This window comes from Vombatus ursinus, unplaced genomic scaffold, assembly GCF_900497805.2.
Source record: "Vombatus ursinus unplaced genomic scaffold, bare-nosed wombat genome assembly UNPS02014794.1, whole genome shotgun sequence".
In the NCBI taxonomy this organism is placed as follows: Eukaryota; Metazoa; Chordata; class Mammalia; order Diprotodontia; family Vombatidae; genus Vombatus; species Vombatus ursinus.
In genome coordinates this window covers 10,524,323-10,547,686 of record NW_020954572.1, presented here as the reverse complement: position 1 = coordinate 10,547,686, position 23,364 = coordinate 10,524,323, and the positions used below count along the sequence as shown (strand labels likewise).

General features: G+C 35.6%; 1 protein-coding gene across 1 annotated transcript in view; it reads left to right on the top strand.

The window, feature by feature from the left end:
• PRKD1 (protein kinase D1) overlaps window positions 1-23,364 on the top strand; it is a 389,696-nt gene that overhangs the window by 328,338 nt on the left and 37,994 nt on the right. The window contains exons 12-13 of the mRNA XM_027870203.1: window positions 1,984-2,056; window positions 7,508-7,614. Of these exons, the coding sequence (XP_027726004.1) occupies window positions 1,984-2,056; window positions 7,508-7,614 (180 nt within the window). The remainder of the gene's footprint in view (window positions 1-1,983; window positions 2,057-7,507; window positions 7,615-23,364) is intronic.

Genomic DNA, 23,364 nt, shown 5'->3' with positions numbered 1-23,364 from the left:
TAGTATAGTATAGTATAGTATAGTATAGTATAGTATAGTATAGTATAATCTAACCCAGACTAATGTTAGGGCTCTCTTATACTTAATGTCCTATAGCTTTGATACATACTGTCCTTCTGATATATAAAGTCCTTGCTGAATCAAATTAAATAAGATGCAATAGGGATACATATAAAGCTCTACATTTGTGATCTGAAAAATCCATTTGTGATCTGAAAAATCAGATTTGAGGAGTCTAGGGAAGGGGTCGAAAATGGCTAAGCAATACTTTTTCTGACAAGGATGTGAATGTTTTGCTGGACTCCAAGTTTAAGTTACTTCTTTGATGTGATGTGACAGCTACTAAAATATCTGTGATCTTAGGCTTCATAATGGAAGAATCACACCCTGAACAAAAAAAGCCCCTCAATGCTCTGCTCTGATTGAACCACATTTGTATTTCAGTTAAACCACCACATTTTCTAGGGATGATATTGATCAGCTGAAAGGTCTCCAAAAGAAATTATCAAGATAGTAAAGAAATTCTAAGTAACATGAGAATTATTTGAAGGATCTGTTGGCATTTAGCTTAGAGAACAGAAGATTTGCAAAAGTAGGAAGACATGGTTTTTCTCCAAGTATTTGAATATCCATTCCATGGAAGAGAAATTAGACTTGTTTTGCCAGGTTGTAGAGGGCAGAGTTACTATAAGTAGATCAAAGTAATAAAGGGGTAGATTGCAGATTGATGTAAAGAAGATATTCCTAACCATTAGACCTTTCCAAATGGAATGGGCATCCTTTGGAAATGGTGAGCTTCCCAACTCTTAAGATTACCAAGCAGAGGCTGAATGACCACATCTCTGTGGTCTAATAGAGAATACTCTTGATTCAGGTGAGGAGAATGGAAATAGATAGACTCTGGGGACCTTCTGAGCTCTTGAGATTCTGTGATTTTTGAGAAGAAAGTTACCCAGCTTCTTGATCTTTTTCCATGGTGTCATTAGTTTGTTTTTGTTTTTTGTTTTTTGTTTTTCTTTTCCCCTTGTCTTCAAGGCAATTCTCACCTTCAAAAACCTCATATCAATACCTTTCAATCATTATTCCTAGTTCAGCTTTTAGGAACCAAGAAGAACAAGTGTAATCTTCCTTCCACATGATGGACCTTCAAATACTTGAAATCATTAGTCATGATCATTACCTGAGATACTCTGTTCTGCAAGTTAAATACCCCTGTTTCTTTTAGCCAGTTCTTTTATTGGCAGAGTTGCCATTACTGGATATTCTCTACCTTATATCAATGCCCTCCCTAAATTCTAGTGTCTAGAACTGGTCACAGTATATTCTAGATATCATCTGGCCAGGGCAGAGTATCATCTTTCTTGTCTTGGACACTATTACTATGCCACTATATAGCTAGGTAGTATAGAGGATAGAGCCCTGGCCCTGGAGTCAGAAAAACCTGAGTTTAATTCTGACCTCAGACACTTAACTAGCTGTGTGACAGTGGGCAAATCACTGCCTCAACTGTAAAAATGGGATCATAATACACCTACCTCCCAGAGTCATTGTAAGGATCAAATGAGTAAAGTACTTAGTACAAGTAAAGTACTTAGCACAGTGCCTGGTACCTAGTAAGTGCCTAATAAATGTTTATTTCCTTTTTTCCTTAATAAAAATTAAGTTTTGACTGCCACACCATACTGTTGACTTCTTAAGGTTTTAATCCTATTACAGTCACTTATCAACTATGTAACCCTGGAATACACACACATGTGTGTGTTTATATATAGAAATATATATATATATACACATATGCAAATATACATGCACTTATTTGTGTATGTATATGTATGTATATATATATATAGTTTATATTTAGATGTAGACTACTTCTCATTAAAACAAAATTTTCAAAACACCTGCTTTAATGATCAGGTTTGAGTTTTTATCTTTATTAGCCTTCAGCTAATAGTTGGTGTCTATTGTGCTTATTACCAACAGGACATTAGTACAGTGTATCAGATCTTTCCAGATGAAGTACTGGGTTCAGGACAGTTTGGGATTGTTTATGGAGGTAAGGCCATTCACTAAGTACTTTTTAACTTGTTGATTTAAACTTCTCAGCACTTGTGTTTATTCATTCCACACCTATTTATTATGCATTATGCTAGAGACTGAGGATGGTGATTAAGACTGTGTCATCATAGTCTTTGTGTATCCTCAGGTGGGAAAAATACGATACAAGCCACATGATTCTTTCTAAAGTTACATGGATAATCAATGTAATGTTTCTATAAAGGTTTTATAAGCATTAAACAAGTAATGTGTGTGTGTGTATATATATATGTATATACACATATATTATAAATATATATACATATACATTAAACAAGTCATTAAACAAGTAGTATATATACCACTTGTTTAATGACCAGACATATATACATCTTTCATATGTATATATTTATATCTATCTATGTACATGTGTGTATATACACACACATGCAAGTGTCACATATATGAGAGGAAATGTAGCATAGTATATAGAGATAGCCTTGCAGTTGGGAAGACCTGGATTGAGGTCACTTTGACATACAAACTTTGTGACTATGGGCAAGTCTCTAACTACACTGGCAACTGTGTAAGACCTTAAGTTACAAGATGGGTTTCTGGTCTTTATCAGTGTAGAGAGTTTCCACACAGATGAAATCACAGGTTTAGATGGATGGATATACCTGTATATATATACAAGTATGTATGTATACATGTATGTATTTGTGTGTATCACATATCTTAATCAGTTATTTTTTCAAATTTTATTTTATTTTTAATTTATGAATTAAAACAAGCATTTCCATAACAGTAGAATAATAAAAAGATGATTACATGTGAAACTGCAAATCTGTTATGTACAACTTTGCTATTCCTTTTAAATATATAATACATTTTTCATGTAAATTTCTTTTTTTTCTTCCCTTCCTCCCTACCCTAGACATGGCTGCCATTAGACACAAATGTGTATATGTGTGTTTATAGATATATGTGTGTGTGTGTGTGTGTGTAAAATCATTCTATACATACTTCTATTTATCAATTATCAGTTACCTTAATATCAATTCAGACATAGCTTAATATTGCTCAGTTAATTTAATTCAGTCATTTTTGACCAAATTGAATGAATCATGAAATACTCCATTAAAATGATTAGAAAATGTATCATGTAAATTTTTATGTCATTTGAGTTTTATGCTTCATTTGGCTTTAAGATCTTCATTTATTCACAAGAATACCTAAGTAGCCACTTTATTTTTTTCTCCCGGTGATAGTCTCTGGTCATTGAACTTTTTACTTCTATTCTCCAAGTTCTATCCAAGTCATGTATATCTTTCAGTTATTAGTGCAGTTCTTTCTTGGTGGCTTTCAGCTCTGTGTGAACCCATTCTGTTTCTGCAGCAATGATGATGTAGAAAAGGGAATAGAAGGTCCTTAAAAATCACAAAGATGTTATAGCATCTATAAGCATTAATTTAGCTCTTGCTACTCTAAATGTGAGATTCTTGTCCAACTACCAAGTTGACATAATATTTTAGTAATTAAAACTGTATCAATATATTCACATTCTCAGTAAAAAAAAAAAGAAAGAAAGAAAACTTAAGGAAGTTGAAGTTAAGTGAAAGAAGGGACACATCCAAAGACTAGAAGAAACATTATTTCATGAGAAATTTGCCCTTGCTTTGCAGTTTTCATTTTGAGCGTAAGTAAAAATGTCAGAATACATATATCGTAGTTTTCTGAAGCAGTTTTTGTTGCTGAGAATGAATAAATAGGGGAGTTCTATGAGGAGTGTGACAAAACATTCCATCCAGGTCAATACATATATTGATACATATACAACAACTTCATTGCAAAGGTAACTATATAAAGAAGGAGATAAAACCTAGACAATATAGTTTAGAGTCAAGAAACAAAGTTAAAAATCTTACAGAGTAATCAGAACCTTCAAGCTCTCTTTAAAGAACTAAACAAAAATTAAATTCAATCCGAGTTTCCACCTTATACACATCATATTGGCAAAAGTGACAAAAAAGACAAACTGACAAATTTTGGAGAGGCTGCAGGAAAAAATAAAACCACATAAATGCCTTGTTAGAGGACACATGAAATGGTAAGACCATTCTGGAAAATGATTTGCAGTTATGCCTAAAACTTGCTAAATTGCGTATACCCTTTGACACAGAGATGCCACTATTAGACTTCACATCAAAGAGATCAAAGAAAGAAAAATAGATTTATATTCATATATATATATACATATATACATACACAAACATATTTACAGTAGCTCTTTTTGGGGGACAGCAAATAATCAAAAACTAAGAAAGTGCCTATTGATTGTGGAATAGCTGAACATGTATATGAATGTATTAGACTACTATTTATTGTTCTGTAAAAATATTTTAAATTAATAAAAATAAAAATATTATGGACAGTATGATTTACTAAAATGAAGTGACTGAGAAGATTCAAATGCTCCTGATACACAGGCCCACTTTCTTGTCTTTATTTACTTTTATGAGACTATTTAAAGAATCCACACTGAATCAGCCTGGTGGAGTACAGTGAGTGAGAGGTCCCAAGTTCAAAGCCTCTCTCATCTGCTTACTGTCTGTGTGAATTCGAGGTCAGTTTCTTCACTGCAAAATAAGGGGGTAGATCTACATTAAAGGTGTCAAGCATGCAGCTGATGCCACAACTCTCCCAAGTGTCCCATGAACCAACTTAACATGTAATTGGGATATATTTAGTAAAATAAATAAAAAATAGAATAGAAAAGTAACATTAATGTGTTTTTCTGAATTAATATGCAGCCCACAGGGATCCTTATGTACAATTTAGTGGCCCATGTTTCTATTTGAAATGGATGCCACTAATCTAAATGATCTTTGAAGTCCCTTACAGTTCTAAAAGTTATAATTTTTGGATCTACACGTATTTCACAGGTATCTCTGATAAAACTATGAGAATAAAACAAAAGCATTTGCTAACATTTTCACCATTCCTTCACAGTTACACAATTACCTGAAAGATATAGAAGATACTTTTTGGGGGGCAGGTAGGTGAAAAGTGGATAGAGCACTGGGCCTGGAGTCAAGAGGACCTGAGTTCAAATCCAGCCTCAGACATTTGCCAACTGTGTGGGCAAGTTAATTAACTTCTTTTTGCCTCAGTTCTGCTGGTCACGGTTTGACTAAGATAATGCATTTAATTCAACGTAGCAAGATTCTTCTCCCTCAACGTGTTTCTATTGGCATAGACCAATATCTTATACCATTTATCAAGATAAGGTCAAAATGGATATATGACCTAGATATAAAGAGAGATATTATAAAAAAATTAGAAGAAGATGGAATATATTACTTATTAGAAATGATGAGTTCCTTGATCTTAGAAAAACATGGAAGGACGTGCACAAAATAATGAAGAGCAACATGAGCAGAACCAGGAGAACATTGTCTACAGTAACATCAATATTGTTTTAAGAATAACTTTGAGTGGATAAGTTATTTTGACTACTATAAATACCCAAATTAACTATAAAAGATATATGAAGAAAGATGTTGTCTGCCTCCAGAGAAAGAACTGATAAATAGACGTACATATATAATAATTTTATACTTGTATACCGATTTATTTGTAATAATAAACATCTGTGGGGGAGGAGGTAAAAAGGAAAAAAATTAAAATAAATTTATGTGATAACTTTATCATATATCTAAAAGGTATAGCAAGTTGTACATAATAAATTTGCAATTTCATGTGCAGTCATCTTTTATTGTAATGTTATGGAAATAAATGCTTATTTTATTCTATAAATTAAAAATAAAATATTTTTTAAAAAAAGATTGTACATAATTTCTTGATAATAACTTCAACCATTATCAGGTGAGACATAAAATAGGAAGTTATGTGCTTATCAAAGGTATTCATCTCTGTGCATATCCAAATAGAAAAGGATTCCTTATAGATATCTTTTGTACATAGATGTTGTCACCCTTTAGGTACTTCTGTTTATAGATATCCTTTTGACTGCATCTGACTGCATCAAATCCCAGAATATTACAGTGCCTTCTCAAAGAGATTCATAACAATTCAATAATAATTCTAATAATCTCTAATTTTAGGAATAATTTCTGGTAATGCGAAAAAAATGGGGAAAAATGTCTGTTTCCAGAAATAAAAGTGGATTAAAAGCCTGTTTAGTTAGTCTGACAGCACATATATGTTGGATAGATTATGCTGATGGACAATGAATTGGTCCCAGAATTAAATAGGAGAAAGAGACAAATTGGCTTTGTGGGCAGCTGGGTGGCACATTGCATAGAGCTCCAGACTTGGAATCAAAAAGAAAATCTGAGTTTGAATCATGCCTTAAACACTAAGTTGTATAACCCAGGACAAGTCATTTAACCTGGCAATTCAGCTACCTTATAAGTAAATAGGGGGTAATAATATCACCTACTTCCCAGAGTTTTTGTGAGGATCATAATAGAATGCTACCTATGTGACTTTGAATAACTCACTTAACTGTTCTGGGCCTTAGTTTTCTCATCTGTCAAATGAGTGGGTGGGCCTCTGAGATTCCTTATAGTTCTAAATCTGATTCTGTTGACTTTTTTGTATTCTATTTTTATGAGGAAAAGCAAAGAAGGAAATTATTAGAGAAAACAAATTCCAAAGTGTATTCTGGGGTATCACCACAGGTTCAGCTCTGTACCCTCATATTTATTGATTTCACAAACATCTTAGCTATAAAAGTTTACTACTCTTCCCTGCTTTATTCATATATAACTTAAGATTCACAAGCTCCCAGATTATCTTCTGGTCTTTCACATTCAATCTACTATTCTTCCTTTCCCTTATTCATGGTGTCTCATTCTCTTTCTTCTTTATAATATGCTCAATAACTCAGGTAGGGACTCTTGCCTACCGCCACATTTCATCTAACACCAGTGTCAAAGTCTTAAGTCATGAGATTTCACTGCTGTCATACTGGCACAGCTATTTTCCAGTTTTCTTAAATACATATATTGGTGATCTGAATTGTAGACGATTGTGAATCATGTCTTAGAAAATTAGGTAACGGGGAGAGTCTAAATGAATTTAACCAGAGAACAGAATCATTTTGGATATGAATCCATGTTATTAGGCAGATTATTCCTTTCACAAGAAGATTCTGGTTTTTAAAATTGTGATTCCAGAATGTAGGTTGGAATTTATTTTTGTTTATATTTTTTTCCTTTGCTTTTCCTCGTAAAATGACACGGAATCATAGATTTAAAGCTGGAAGGAATCTCAGAGGCTGTATAGTCCTCAGAACCTTTCAGGGAACACTCATTAATGCTATGAAAATTCTACACCATCCCAAATAACTTCAACAAATTTCCAAGATGGGTAATCACTTCAGGTGTAATAAGGAGCAATTTATTGTTGTGTTAACATTGCCCCTTAATGCTGTCTTTTATAGGAAAACATCGTAAAACAGGAAGAGATGTGGCTATTAAAATCATTGACAAGTTAAGATTTCCAACAAAACAAGAAAGTCAACTTCGCAATGAGGTTGCCATTTTACAGGTATTTTTCCTACTCTAATTTGAGCTATAAAAATAATGTATAAGGATTTGACTAACTACTAAAACTATTGTAAAATGACTTATTACTTATATGTCTATGGCTCAGTTTCATAATATCATTTTAAAAGAATAGAATATAGGTATAGTAAACCAAAGGGTAAGAACTGCCTACTTAGTTCTTTCCTAGGGACAGGCAGCAGGTGTGCACACATAGATCTTTAATTTGAGGGTTTTAATAGTGTTATGTCATGAACACTGATTTCAAGAGTAGCATTTCAACATGTGTCCACCATGGACGTGCTGAGACCGTTTTATACCACATCATCAATGGCCTTGCCTTAATAAACATACCTCCTTTATGCTGAGATAATTATATACCATTGTGTACATCACTGTCAGCAGTATGAGGTAGATGAGTAAGAGAAGCCTGAAAATCTGCATATTATTAATCTTCTAAGTATCTCTCAGTGTGTGTCCCTTTCCTTTTATCTTAAGCAAGTCACTTGCTTTTGCCTCTCATTTCTCCCTCTTCTCCACTTCCTCAAACTCCCCTCTTATCTCTGTCATCCCCGCACCCCAGAATAAAAGTCCAGGATCTAGTTGCAAAAGGAATAATTTCTTTGTGCATAGCCTATCTCACCATTAACAAACATTAAGATAGTATCTCTAAGCAAAAGAAAAAAAAAGATTTGGACCATTATACAGCTATTTGGTGAATTTAATCAATGTAGCAATCCAGTCTTGAAAAATTAGGGCCCCAAATGCCCATTTTCTCCATAATTTGCTTTAATACCCTCCCTTTCTTTTTGTTTACATAAATATATCCATGGTCCACCAACCCATGTCATTTATTGGTATGTTCAGACTATTGTTTGTAAACCATAGTTGAATGATTATATTTGCTGCTGGTACAATGTTTAAAAGATATTCCTTTTCGTGCAGTGCTGATTGTTATCACAATGTTCCAGATGCCCCCACTTATTGCTTCAACTATTAACATCTGTCTGCTTTCATAACCCCAAGAAGCAATTTCATAGTTGACTTGGGTGAGGTCCACATACATAGTAACAGAACTGGAGTGAGTAAAATAAAGGGTTCTGTCTTTGGGAAGATATTTCAGTTAGCTTGATTTTACTGTGCCGCTATAGCCCCAAATTTTGTACAAGACAGACCTGGGTAAGTCTGGGTATTCTTATAGGAAGTATTTCAATTTCAAGATTTTCAGTGCATATATATTCAGTGGTAAGGTAACATAAACAGCCCACCCATGTAGTACATCAGACTTGGTCATTATTTAGCAGCAACAATAATAACAGCAATAACAACAACAATAATAACTTAACATTGTTGTTATTACTAGTTAATATTTTGTAATCAGGTCTTGCTGTCCTACCCAAGCTGGAAGTGCATTGGACACTCATGGGCTTATCCCACTGCTAATTGACACGGGACCTGCTTTGTTTCTGAACTGGATTGATTCACCACTTCTTTTGGCCTCCTAGTGGCCTTCTGCTCCAAAGGTTCATTATATTGGTGCCAGACTTAGTACAGACAGCCAATACTCTTTGCCCTACTTCAGCTTAGAACTGCTGAGCTCAAATGATCTATCTATCAACTTCAGCCTCCCCAGGAGCAGGGATGACAAGAGTGCACCATCATGCCTAGCCAGTGTATTATTTGTAGAAATATACAAATGCATTAAAACCTAAGCATATGGCAGCTTCCTTAACTGTAGATTTTGGTTATACTAAAATTCCAGTCCTGTCTCTTTAATACAGTGACTTGTAGTTTCTCCACTACCACTCTAGAAAGCTTTTTCAATGCTGTTAGTCATCCCATTCAATATTAACCCAACCCTGACATTCTATTGTGTTTTCAAGAGATCTGTCCATTGCTTTATACCCAATAGTGTTCCTTAGTGATGGCCCTCTTCTTTTGGTTGCCTTTTATTTCATTTTCTTACAGAAAAACCCCAGTTTTTCTAACTTGAAAAACAAAGAAAAATTTTGAGTCATTGAAACTTAGTGAACTTGTCAAAGTTCTCTTTTTCAAGCTAACTAGTCATTGGTATTTTTTTGACAACTAAGAAAATAATTTATTATATTCATGCATACAATGTATAACAGAAAAATTTAATTTTAACTGTTTCACTAATAGTGAAGCAAATTTTTAAACTGTGAAAAACACCAGGTATAGTAAAATAACAAAAAAAAACCCTCCTAAAAACAAATGGCATACTTGTGACGAAGTTAAATGATGATCCGATCTTTAAAAAAATCAGTTTTTCTTTCTCTATCCTTCAGGCTGCAACAGATCATTTCATTCATTTTGGCCAGCTGGATCTGTTTCAGGATAGCCTTAGCTGTTTGTTAGTATCAAGTTGTTAAATATACTAGTTCAGCCTTCTTCCACTTTTAGCATCTCCCAGAATAAACCCACTTTATCCTCAGCCTTAGCTTCTTTCTGTTTTCTCTCCTTTTGCTAATGGTTCTGAATAACCTTTTAAAGGGAAGTACCCATTACTGTCTCTCTCTGACTCTTCCTAATTCACCTCCTTTGGGATGTTTCCTTAGGAATAGAGCCTCATTTTCCTTAAATGCTATAACTTTATTCTTTCTGAACATTCACAGCTGAACAGTTTTCTTCTCCGATATCAGATATCAACATAGTTCTGCCACTTCAAAAGTGTGCTGATTGGAGCACAGCTGCTGAAGGATGCATGTTAATTCCTATCAACACAACTGATAGAAAATTGTAAAGTTTTCTAAGTTGTTTTCCTCCTCATGAGTTGCAATATTAACTATAAAACGATATAGCTTCTTTCTGGAATCAATTGTTATAAAGAGGACATTCCTTATTATGAATGATTTTTCTAAAGTGAGTTTTTTTTTTCTTTCCTAAAACATGGAGGTCTTAACTTGTAACCTCATTGGTATTTGAAAACCTTCTTGATGTGGTAAATCTTTCCACTGAAACAGGTTGGCAACTCTTCTGCTATTTACTGTCTTAGAGAGTCTCCTGAGAAGTGAAGTGACTTCCCCGTAGTCCTTACACTAGTACATGTCACAGGCAAGACTTAACTCAGATCTTTTTGACTAGGAGGCCATCTCTCTACTATACCCTGCTCCTTTTCTAAAAGTCTTAGGTATATTTTTTAATACATTTTAGAAGTGCTTTAGATTTTCCAGTTCTTCTGTTGGTATGGTATTGATATATTATTTAGACAATCGGATTTCTTGTGTTTTCCTTAAAATAGAGTTTATAAATCAACCTAAGCCACTGTTCCAAAGATCCCTATGTCCTTCCCCTCACCTTAGAATCATGATTTAGAAGTGAAGAGCCCATAAAGGTCATCTTGTTCACTTCATTTTATGAGTGAAGAGACTGAAATCCAGAAAAGTGAAGTGATGACCTAAGGGTGCAAAGGTAACATAGAGTCGTTGCTAGTTCTGAGTGTGTGCTTTATTTTCCATTAAATTTTACAAGTTTATGCCCATGAATGTGATCTGTGTCTCAGTACCACCACTGCTGCTTGTTGCTCTTTTCCCTTTCTTGCCACAGCAGACTATTTTTACACTTTGGATCTTTTCTTCATTAGCTGTGAGATAGATTGGCATCGTACTCTGATACTTGAACAATCGTATGACACATTCCTGTTAGAACACAGACCAGTATGTGTTCTATAAATCCTTAGTTCACTAAAGAATTTGTTGGAAGGTTTTAATAAAGTTGTAAACACAGGGAAAGTAAAGCCATCATTTGACATGCACTGTTTTCATCTGTAAAACAGTGAAAGGTGGTTGTTATCATATCCGTCTGCAGCAATAGAGACTAATTCTAAGAAGCTTTGGAATAAATCCATTGACTAGGATGCACATTTTTCACTTGAGTCTGACATCTAATTTATGAATAAAAAAGGTGTCATTTATCATATGGTGATAGTGACTAACATCGTATTCATCATGCTTGGAAAGGAATGAGTTGTTTCCTGATGCCATTTTGAGGTATTGCATAGTAATTGTACCATACAAATACGTCAAGATAATGTTGCTTTGTATGGTGTAGAACATAACCACTTGCAAATTATCATCCATTTTATATTAACTTTTATGTTAGCTGGAATGTGGTAAAGAATGTTGATCTATTTCATGGTCATGCAGAGTGGCTTTTATTCTGGCCATGGAAAGAGTCCAAGTTATTATTGATTTTGTAGTTGGTAGTATGTCTTTTGAATTTGACATCTGGGACAGCTCATAATAGTTTGTATTTTTAATAAAACACAAATTTGGGTAAATGTTAGAGATGTTTTGCCTATATTGCTTATACATGGAAACTAAAGAAGTCATAAACAGGCTAACGTCATTAAATTATTCAGTGAAAGCGAATGGCCTTCTTTTTCATATACAGTGCAGTAGAATTGAATGGGGGTAATTATTAATTTGACAACATATTTTGCCTCTGCCTCTTCCATCAATTACATCTAGTATAGGATAGGGGAGACCTAAGATGGCAACTGTATTATTTTGTTTTGTTATTTTTTTTTGGAGATGTAGTAGTAAAATTTCATTTTTGCAATTTTTTTTCCACTTAATAATGTTTTGTTTTTTCCAATTACATATAAAGATAATTTTAACATTGATTTTTTATAAAATTTTGAGTTCCAAATTTTTCTCCCTCCCTTACTCCACTCCCCTTCCATAAGACAGCAAGCAATCTCTTTTGGTTATGCATGTACAATCATGGGTTAAACATATTTCCACATTAGTCATGTTATAAAAGAAGAATCAAAAGGGGGGAAAACATGAGGAAGAAAAAACAAAAAAAAAGTGAAAATAGTATTTGTCGATCTACATTCAGACTCCACAGTTCTTTCTCTGGATGTGGATAGGATTTTTCATCATAAGTCTTTTGGAATTGTCTTTGATCATTGTATTGCTGAGAAGAACTAAGTCTATCACAGTTGATCATCACACAGTATTGCTGTTACTGTGTACAATGTTCTGGTTCTGCTCACTTCACTCAGCATCAGTCTATGTAAGTCTTTCTAGGTTTTTCTGAAATCTCCTGCTCATCATTTCTTATAGCACAATAGCATTCTATCACATTCATATACCACAACTTGTCCAGCCATTCCGCAACTGATGGACATCCCCTTGATTTCCAATTCTTTGCCACCACAAAAAAGAGCTGTTATAAATATTTTTGTGCGTGTTGGTCCTTTTCCCTTTTTATGATCTCTTTAGGATTGCTGGATCAAAAGGTATGCAGTTTTATAGCCCTTTGAGCATAGTTCCAAATTGCTCTCCAGAATAGTTGGGCAATGCATCAGTATTCCAAGTTTCCCACATCTTCAACATTTATCATTTTTCTTTTCTGTCATGTTAGCCAATCTGACAGGAATAAGGTGGTACCTCAGAGTTGTTTTGATTTGCATTTCTCTAATCGGTAGTGATTTGGAGCATTATTTTTTCACATGACCATAGATAGTTTTAATGTCTTCATCTGAAAACTGCCTGTTCATATCCTTCGACCATTTGTCAATTGGGGAATGACTTGTATTCTTATAAATTGGACTCAGTTCTCTCTGTATTTTAGAAATGAGGCCTTTATCAGAAACACTGACTGTAAAAATTGTTTCCTAGCTTTCTGCTTTCCTTCTAATCTTGGGTGCATTGTTTCCTTTGTGCAAAACCTTTTTAACTTAATGTAATCAAAATTATCCATTTTGTATTTCATAATATTCTCTATCTCTTGTTTGATTGTAAATTCTTCCCTTCTCCATAGACCCAACAGGTAAACTATTCCTTGCTCTCCTGATTTGCTTATAGTATCACCCTTTATGTCTAAATCGTGTACCCATTTTGACCTTATCTTGGTATATAGTGTGAGATATAGATCTATGCCTAGTTTCTGGCATACTATTTTCTGGTTTCCCAGCATTTTTGTCAAATAGTGAGTTCTTATCCTCGAAGCTGGAGTCTTTGGGTTTATCAAACAATAAAATACTATAGTTATTTACTTCTGTGCCTTGTGTACCTAACCTGTTCCACTAATTCACCACTCTATTTCTTAGCCATTGAGACCAATTCATATTCCCCTTTAAGACTTTGCATGTGGGCATTTTGACATTGTTGTCTCTTTTTAAGTTTGTGTATTGATTTTCCCTGTCTCCATAGTAGCTTTCTATGGTGACGGCTCTTTTCTATACTCTTTTTACGCCTATTTAATGACTTTTCAAGTTGAGCTCTGCTCCTATGGCACAGGGGCCAGGCTTCCTGTGCTAGGGTCAGGTGTCTGGTCACTGGCTTTTTGCACCATGGCCACGGGCACTGGTGGCTTACCCACTGTGCTGACCTAGTTGTGGCTGTTGTGCCAGGGGCTCCTGGGCTGGCAATTTGCCTTCTGTGCTGGGGCTGGAGGCCTCACAGCAGGCCTGCTGTGCCACTAGCAGTCTAAGCTAGGACCAAGGGACCTCAGTTGCTGATCTGTGTTGGCTAAGAGCCTCCTACTGGCTTGCCTGGACACCATCTGCATCGGGCTGCACTCCCTTTTTTGCCAAGAGAGACAGGCGTTTCCTTCAGTCCTTCTGAGTTATCTTAAGCTAGAAAATTGTTTCAGTCTGTCTTTTTGTAGGTTCTGTTTCTCCAGAATCCGTTTAGAGGCTTGATTTAACATTGTTTCTGAGGGAAACTGGGGAGAGCTCAGGCAACTTCCTGACTTTTCTCCACTATCTTGGCTCCACCCTAATTATTCAATATTAAAGTCATCTGCTTTGCCAGAACAGGATTCCACCCTTCTCCAGCAAGAATAGTCTTTTACTTGGCAGTATCCTCTGTTCCTACCACATGCATTACAACAGAATTCTAGTATACCTGGAATATTACTAATTTTCAATCAATTAAATGCATTTCAACAAGCATTTAAGCTCCTTTTATGTGCTAAGTAGTGTGATACACTGGATAAAGAGTTGACTGAAAGCCAGAAAAAATGTGCCTGGCTTACAGATCAACTCTTTATCCAACTCTTCAACTTTCTTATTTTATACATGCTAGCTACATGACCCTGGGCAAGCCACCTAACCTTGCTGTGCTCTAGGATTATCAAGTCAAGTCAACTCTCATTTATTAAATACTTATTATGTGCCAGGAACTGTTCTAAGCCCAGGAGACACAAATATAATCAAAAAGAAAGATGGTCCCCGCCCTCAAGTAGCTTACATTCTAATGAGGAAAAACAGTACATGAAAGGAAGCTGAAAAGTTGGTAAGCAGGGAGCATCATGGTGGTGAAACCTAGAGAATGAAGGATGGTGGATCTTGCCCATTTCTCAAAATGGAGGTCCAGAGAGCAACTCACCAGCAAGAGAAGGAGATCATAGGGACAAAGAGAGAGAAGGCAGCTTAGACATGCGAGTGAAGTCTGGACTCTAAATTGCAGAGAAGTTAGCAACTTGCATTAAAAGAGAAAGTTTCCTGACCCAGGAATTCCCATAATCAATGAGTAAACATTTATTAAATGCCTACTGTGTGCTGTGCATTGTGCTAAGCACTGGTCACTGTGCAGTAGTATCACAGGCCAATTCCCTATTCCCTTCTTTATGTGACAGGTTGTGTTCTAATTGCTAGTTATCCAAATAAGGAAGTGAGACAGTCCCTACCTTCAGGGATCTTACATCCTTCTGGTGGGGAGAATAGAGAAGAAACGGAAGTCAATGAATAAATACTCCCCTTTTGTTTCTTCAGTGTGCAAAGGTCATGACTAAAATTTAATTTATACCTGGGTTAACAGCAATTAACAATATGCATAGAAAAATAATTCAAAAGAAATATAGATGACCTCCCCTCTTCAAGTTTTTTAAAATTCTCCTCCCTCTGCATAGTACTTGGAGACTTTTCTTAAGAAGTTTTATGATTTGAAGCTAAATGAATTGGAATTTTCATATATTTTCAAATGGTCAAAAACTGTAAAACAAAATAAGACATTTTTGGTGCAACAGATATTTCTCATTTGTAACATCACTGTGGCTGTTCCAACATCATCTGGGAACAATTTAGTATTGCAGTACTTTGGAAGGATGTTAATTAGTAGAGCTGCTGAAAATTGTTTTATGAAAGGCCCCAGGGAACCTACTTCTGTTGTCATTCGAAGCGTGTATCTCTCTCTCTCTCTCTCTCTCTCTCTCTCTCTCTCTCTCTCTCTCTCTAGGTATATATATATAGATAGATAGATAGATAGATAGATAGATAGATAGATAGATACATTATATATATACATACATACATACATACATATAAAAGAGCATGGTAAATTTCAAACAAGACTGTTTTCTTCTATCCATACCATCAAAATTAAAAAAAGGACATTTTCTTTGTAATTATTAAGGATATCATGGCAAACTAACCTTCATAGAGAGATTTTAACTGTATTAAGATAATAACCTTAGAACTAAGCTAGATATCTAAAAACCCAACATTTAATCACTGGTGGAAATTTAGAGTTTTAATGTCATTTTATAAAAAGCAAATATGACACAGGGTCAAGTTTCAAGATGAAAGTTGACTTTGAGTGTTTATGTCTATCCCAGTATCCTGTAAACAAAATGCTTTAAGGGACAGAAATGAAATTTGTATTAATGCATTATTGATTCACTTCTAATTTACTCAAATAATGACAACATTGGTCCCCTAAAATGGAATCAGCCTAAAGGGAAAAGAGATGGAACTAAAAGTTACTTCTGGGGATGCCAGGTGCAGCGTTCTGAAAGTATTGTGTAATTATAGAAATATTAGGTCTAGTGAAAAGAAGAGGAAAAAAAGGGTATAAAATTCAGAAGATTGTAATTAAAATTATTCTCTAAAAACTCATCCTGGTAATCAGTCCCTGCTTCTCTAATATATTCAGTAGCTTCCTTTTCATAGACTTTTCCAGTTGTAACTTTAAACTTCCCCAGGTCTTCTTATTTAAATAAACAAATCAACCAAATACTTTCTATTTCCTCCCTTTTGAAACCATCATCCAGCCTCTCATCTCCTTTTGCCAAACTGCTCAGACTAGATCTGTATCCCCTAAATGAGATTCATTGGGAGAGCCAGCACAGCGCATTAAAAAGAACATTGGATTTAGGACCCTCAGAGGGAACTGAGTTTGAATCCCATCTGTACTGCTTACTATTGGTATGGATTTGAACAAATCACTTACCTTTTCTGGTTTTCATTTTCTTTCTGCGTGGAACTAAGGTGGAGTGGAGGGAGGAGGTCATGAGGATTTCTAAAATGAGGTAGTTGGGCTCAGTGACCTCTAAGGTCTCTTTTGGCTCAAAATTTATCATCCTATAAATTCCTTCTTGACTACCAGTCCTGGGTCTGTAACTTACTACTTTTGTGCCCTTGAACAAGCCAGTTCCCCTTTATGGACTTCTATTTTCTTATCTCTCAAATGAGGAAATTGCACCAAATATTTTCTAAAATCTCTTCCAGCTCCAAATTTTCATAGTGCCTGGCACATGATAAGTGCTTAATAAATGCTTCTTGACTGATTGATTGATTTTCCATCTCTTATCTAATGGTTTCCCTCTACACACAAGCTCTTTGAAGACCTTAAAGTGCCATATTAATGCTATTGTTATTGTTATTGTTATTAACATCCCTAAATATTTCTCACTCTTGAAAAAGAAAATTACTTGCTCTGCTATCTCCTTGGGCTATCATTATCCATTCAGTGAATGAGCGTTTATTAAGCACTTACTACATACCAGGCACCAAGCTAAGTGCTGGAGATAAACAGAGAGGCAAAAAATAGGATTCCTTAAAGGAGCTTACATTCTAATAAAGGAGACAACATGCAAACAACTGTGTACATATAAGATGTAGATAGTATAAATGGAAGGTAATCTTAATTAAAAGAAAGGGACTAGGGATGGAAGGGCTTCCTACAAAAGTGAAATTTGTGCTAAATGTTGAAGGAATCAAGGGAAGCAAGGAGGCATAGGAGTGAATAAAAATATTCCAAGCATGAGGGAATCTGTTGTTGTTAGGTCACTTTTTAGTCATGTCCAACTCTTCATGAGTCCATTTGGGGTTTTCTTAGCAAAGATACTGCGGTGGTTTGCCATTTCTTTCTCCAGTTCATTTTACAGATGAGGAAATTGAGGCAACCTGGGTTAAATTATTTGCCAATGGTGACACAGCTAGTAAGTGTCTGAGGCCAGACTTGAACTCAGGACGATGAGCTCACTCTCACCACTGGAGCACCTAGCTGTCCCATGAAGGAATCCAGTCCAAAGGTAAAAACAGAAGAGCCAGGAAATAGAGTGTTATGTGTAAGAAAGAAGAAGTGGGACAGTACATTTGGATCATATAAAGTATGTAAAGGGGGGTAAAATGTATTAAGACTGGAAAAGTTGGAAGGAGTCAGTTGTGAGGGGTTTTAATTATCAAAAAAAAGACTTTATATTTAATTTTAGAAGCAATAGAGAGCAACTGTAATATATTGAGTAAAGAGAGTGATATGATAAGAAAAATCAATTTGACGGTTGAGTAAAGAATGAATTGGAGTGGAGAGAGGCTTGAGGCAGGGAGACCAATTAGAAAGCTATTTTAGTAGTCCAGATGAGAGGTGATGAAGACCTATATAAGAATGGTGGCTGTGTAGATTGGTAGTTTAGAAGGAAGGTGACATGTATGAAAGATGTTATATAGGAACAAAATTTGACTTTTGGAGTGAGCTCATGTAAGGATTCTAGGATGACACCAAGGTTTGTGAACCTGGGTGATTGGGAGGATTGGCAGTACCTTCATCAGTAGTAGGGAAGTTAGAAAGAGGGGAGGGTTTGAAGTAAAAGATAATGAGTTGTATTTTTGGACACGTTGAGTTTGAGATGCTTGTTGGACATCCAGTGTCCAAACACCAGTTGGAACTCAGGAGAAAGATGAAGGCTTGTTATATAAATCTAGGAATCACCTGCATAGAGATGATGGTTGAATCCATAAAAACTGATAAGATCACCAAGTGTGATCATATAGACAGAAAGGACAGGAGGAGCTAGGAAGCTTTAGGGGACAAGTTAATAAAGATCCAACAAAGAAGACTGAGAAGAAGTGGTTAGAGAGGTAGGATGCAATGTTGACCCCCCCTCCTAAAAAATGGATGAGTATCCCAGAGGAGACAGAGTGACAAACAGAGATAAAGTTTGCAGAGAGATCAAGAAGGATGACGATTGAGAAAAGGCCATTAGATTAAATATTAAATTTGGCAGTTAAAAATTATCAGGAAAGAACTAAGTGATATAGAGATTGGAGGTCACAGTGAGGATGAAGAGGGTTAGGCTTCCTAAGGCATCGGGAAAGAAGGAATGATAAAATATTGCCACCAGCCCAAGGAAATGTAGTTTGTGAACATAGAAGTGGAACATCGTGGGTGATGAGAACATTAAGGGTATAACCATCTCTGTGTGTAAAATGGAGGAGTAGGTCATGAGAATTAAGTAGACTGAGAAACTGGGAAGTTAGGATGGTTGAGGAAGCATCAGTAGGCATGCTGAAGTTGCCTAGTATGAAGAAGGGCAGCTAGGTGGTGCAGTGGATAGAGCTCAGTGCCTGGAGTCAGGAAGACTTATCTTTCTAAGTTCAAATCTGACCTCAGACACTTACTAGCTCCATAACCTTGGGCAAGTCAGTGTTTGCCTCAGTTTCCTCATCTTTAAAATGAGCTGGGAAAAGATATGACAAACCCCTACACTAACTTTGCCAAGAGAACCCCAGAGGGGTCACAGAGAGTCAGACACAACTGAAAAATGACAGAACAACAGTATGAGGAAAGGAGTTGGAGCAGACAGAAAGGATGGGAGCATACTCATTGAGGAAGGAAGGGGAATTTCCTTGGAGTTCACCCTCTATATCTCCTCACTTTCATAATCAAACTTTTACTCTTCTCTTCTTCCACATACTTCTCAGCTGTTTGCAATGTGGCTTTCCTACCCTATCACTCTACTGAATTTGATTTCTCAAAGGTTACTAATGATCTGTTGACAGCTAAATCTGTTGACCTTTTCTCAGTTCTTATTCTTACCTGACCTTTTTACAGCTTTTAACACTGTCATCAACTGTAATAGCCTTTTAATTGGTCTCCCCTCTTCAAATTTCTTCCCTCCTCTAATTCTTCCACAGTATCTTCAAATCAGGCTCCTTCTGGCACAGTTCTGACCATGTCACCTCCTTGCCCAAAATCTCTCACTATTCCTTTCTTATCTCTAAGATAAAAATACAAACTCCTCAGTCTTTCCTTTAAAGCCCTGCATAATATAACTCCCTACCTTGTCCTTGCAATAAAATTTCATACCACTTCTCTACAAATACTCCACGTTGCCATCAAACTAACCAGACTTCTAGTCCTTCTCAAAGCTTAGTATTACACTACTCATCTCTTTGCTTTGGAATCAGCCATCCTCCATGCCTTGAATTTATTTCCCTCCTCATCTCCACCTCTCAAGGCTCAACTCAGGTTCCACTACTTTCCTAAAGTCTTCCCTGGTTCCCCAAAGTTGTAGTATTTTTTCCCTGACCAAGTTACTTGCATGTATTTACCTCTCCTGGAGAAGGAAATGGTGAAAGGCTCCAGTATCTTTGCCAAGAAAACCCCAAATGGTATCACAGAGAGTTGGACATGACAGAAAAATGACTCTACAATGGGATTTACCTCTCCATTTGTGGCATCCCTCGGGAGGACATAAGGTTCTTTAGGGTGACTTTGTCTTTGTATCTCCAGGGGCCCACATAGTGCCTTTACATAAAGTCTATACTTAGTAAAATGTTTATTTCACTGAATTGAATGAATAAAGGAAGAGCATAGCACTTTTAAAAAGCTGATATGTTTGTTGTTAAAGTGTGGGTTTATACAAAGCAAAACTTGTTTTCTTTACGCCTAAACACTCCTTCTCACCAATTTTTTGTCAATAACTACCGTTTACCCCATTTCATTTTTAAAACTTTGAGGTGATCCACTCTTCCCTGTCTCTTAATTCATATATAACATATTATCAAAATATTATAATATATAATATTATATATCACCATTACCATTCCCCCTGATTATCACAGTAGCCTCTTAACCAGTCCTCATGCCTCTTTCTTCCCTCTTCAGTCCATCCTCAAACTTCTGCCAGAATAATCATTTTTATGAATAGCTTTGCTCTAGTCACTCCTTTCAGTCAACAGCTCATAGGCTCTCAAGCTAGAAGAAACCTTAGAAATCATCCAGTTCAATCAATCAATCAATAAATTAATTAGCCAGTAAACATCAAGTACTTGCTATGTACCAGGCATTGTGCTAAGTGCCGGAGATACAAAAAGAAGCAAAAGATACTGCCCTCAAGGAATTTATAACCTAATAGGAGAATAACTTGGAAACAAATATATACAAAGCAAGCTATATAGAGGATAAATAGGAAATAATTAACAAAGGGAAGGCACTGGAATTAAGAAGGGCTGGGGAAGACTTCCTGTAGAAGGTGGTCTCATTATTTTACCAGGGAGGAAACTGAGAAACTGGAGGGGTTATTTGACTTGTCCAGTTACAAGGATATTGAAGGGTTAAAAAATCTTAAATGGTTCCTTAAGGCTTCATGTGTAAAGTTCCAAGTCCTTATCCTGTTATTCTAGTATCACCCTACTTTTCCAGCCTTATTTTATAGACATCCATCTACATACTCTATGCATAGGCCAAACTTTGTTTATGCTATTTCTAAGCCTGTCTTGTTCTCCTTCCCTCTCTTGAGTGGTTAAATTCTCACCCATCCTTGAAAGCCCATTTTAAAAGCCTTGGGGAAATATATGTACAATTTTGGACTTGTACTTATTTTTTTTGCTGATAACATCCTGTCTCCATTTATATTTAATCTGTTTATCATATTTCTTGAAATATTTCTTTCTGTGTATTTTATCACTTGGAAGAAGTTTTCATGAAAGGATGCCCTTGGGCAAGAAACCTGGTGAAGCTCCAGATTAATGGCTCAACAAAAAGGGATGGAATTTTTCTTCATCCAGTCCAAATAACAAAAGCTATGGAAAGTGAGTGTTTATAAAAGAAAATAGAGAGGAGATTGCTACCAAAAATCAAATGCTTAAAAACACATCCTGACAATTAGAGAACTATTTAACCAACTAGTATGGGAAATCAGAAGGCATTTTTTATATATTGCCCCATTCCTTTTGAGATATAACTTCTATATATTCCTGATTAATTGTTACACAATCTATTACATTTTTCTTATGTTCATGTGTATCTACATAGATGTTTCTATAACAAATATATCCAAAGAACATATATATTCTTTTTATGTTTTATTGCATTTTAAATATTCATTCATAAATATCAAAGGAGAAAAACTATGGCAAAGAAGTATTAAAGCCTCAAAATGAAACAAATTGAAGTCCGTCACAGGATTACCACACTCCATCTTCATGATGTCAACCAGGATGGCATAGTGCATAGAAAACTAGCCTTGGAGTCAGGAAAACCTGGGTCCAAATTCGATGTCTGACACAGACCAGCTCTCTGACCCTGGGCAAGTTATTTAACTTCTTGGGGCTCTAGGAACATGGCAAATACCATAAACTCCAGAGAAGGTACAAACCCATATTGGTAGAAGGACTTTCCTCACCAGAGATTGTGTAGTATTGAAACATAATGGGTCTGGTCCCTACACCATTCTTGATATCAAACAACTAGGTAAAATTACAAGATTTAGTCATCAGTCCAGATGTTTGGCATCTGGTAGACAAAATATCTACATATTTAAATGATTCCCCCCTTTTTTCTGTGATTGGGCCATCCTGTAAACTAAATTCTTTCTGTGCGTTTACATTTTATTTTGTAGCAAGAGACCTTCCTCCCTGCCCCCCCCAACATTTACTCCTTCCCAAAATATTTATAGGAAGATGTGCTAATTTTTTTTAATGTAACAGAACTTGGCCATGCAGTCCAAATTACACCTGAAGGAATGTCTATTTAAAAGCATTAGCTCATGTTTAACTTTCTGTTCTTTCATTTTTTGACAGTTTATGAGAAAAAAATCTATTAAGTGATTTATATGCAAGGAAATATGCTAAACTCTTAGAATCCCGTTATTAGGAGTTGGGATCCTAAGCATATGTTTCAAGCAAATTAAATTTGAAGGCCTCCAGTCTTCTTGGTGCTAGTTCACAAATACCGTCTGGCACAACCCAGAGGTCTGAGATATATGGGAAAAACCCCTGCAGCAAAACCACCCCACTCCTATCCCAAGCACATAACCTACACTTTCTCAGTTTTTCTACTTCATTATACCTGAAATGGGCATATATCTTCTTTGTTCCTCTTCCCCTATTGAATTTTCATATGTTATTTATGTTTATGTTTATCATTTTAAAGCCCAACTCAAATGCTACCTCCTCCAACTCTTTTCCCTTACTGTCCTGCATGATAACGACTCCATTCTCAGAGTGCACATAAGATTTTAAAAATACTACTGTGTTTTGTTTTTGTTACAAATATTTACAGATTACCAACATTCTATGAGAGATCTCTTATAACAAAGTAAAACAATTGAGCAAAACTGAAAATATAATGCATCTAAAAGTGTATACAACATTCCACATTTGTAGCCCTCCCTACCTCCATGTTTAATTGTCTTTTAATTGACAGATTTACTGTCTCACCTTCTAACCCATACCAGAATCCAATGAAAAAAAGAGAAAAGAGAAACAAATTGCTTTATA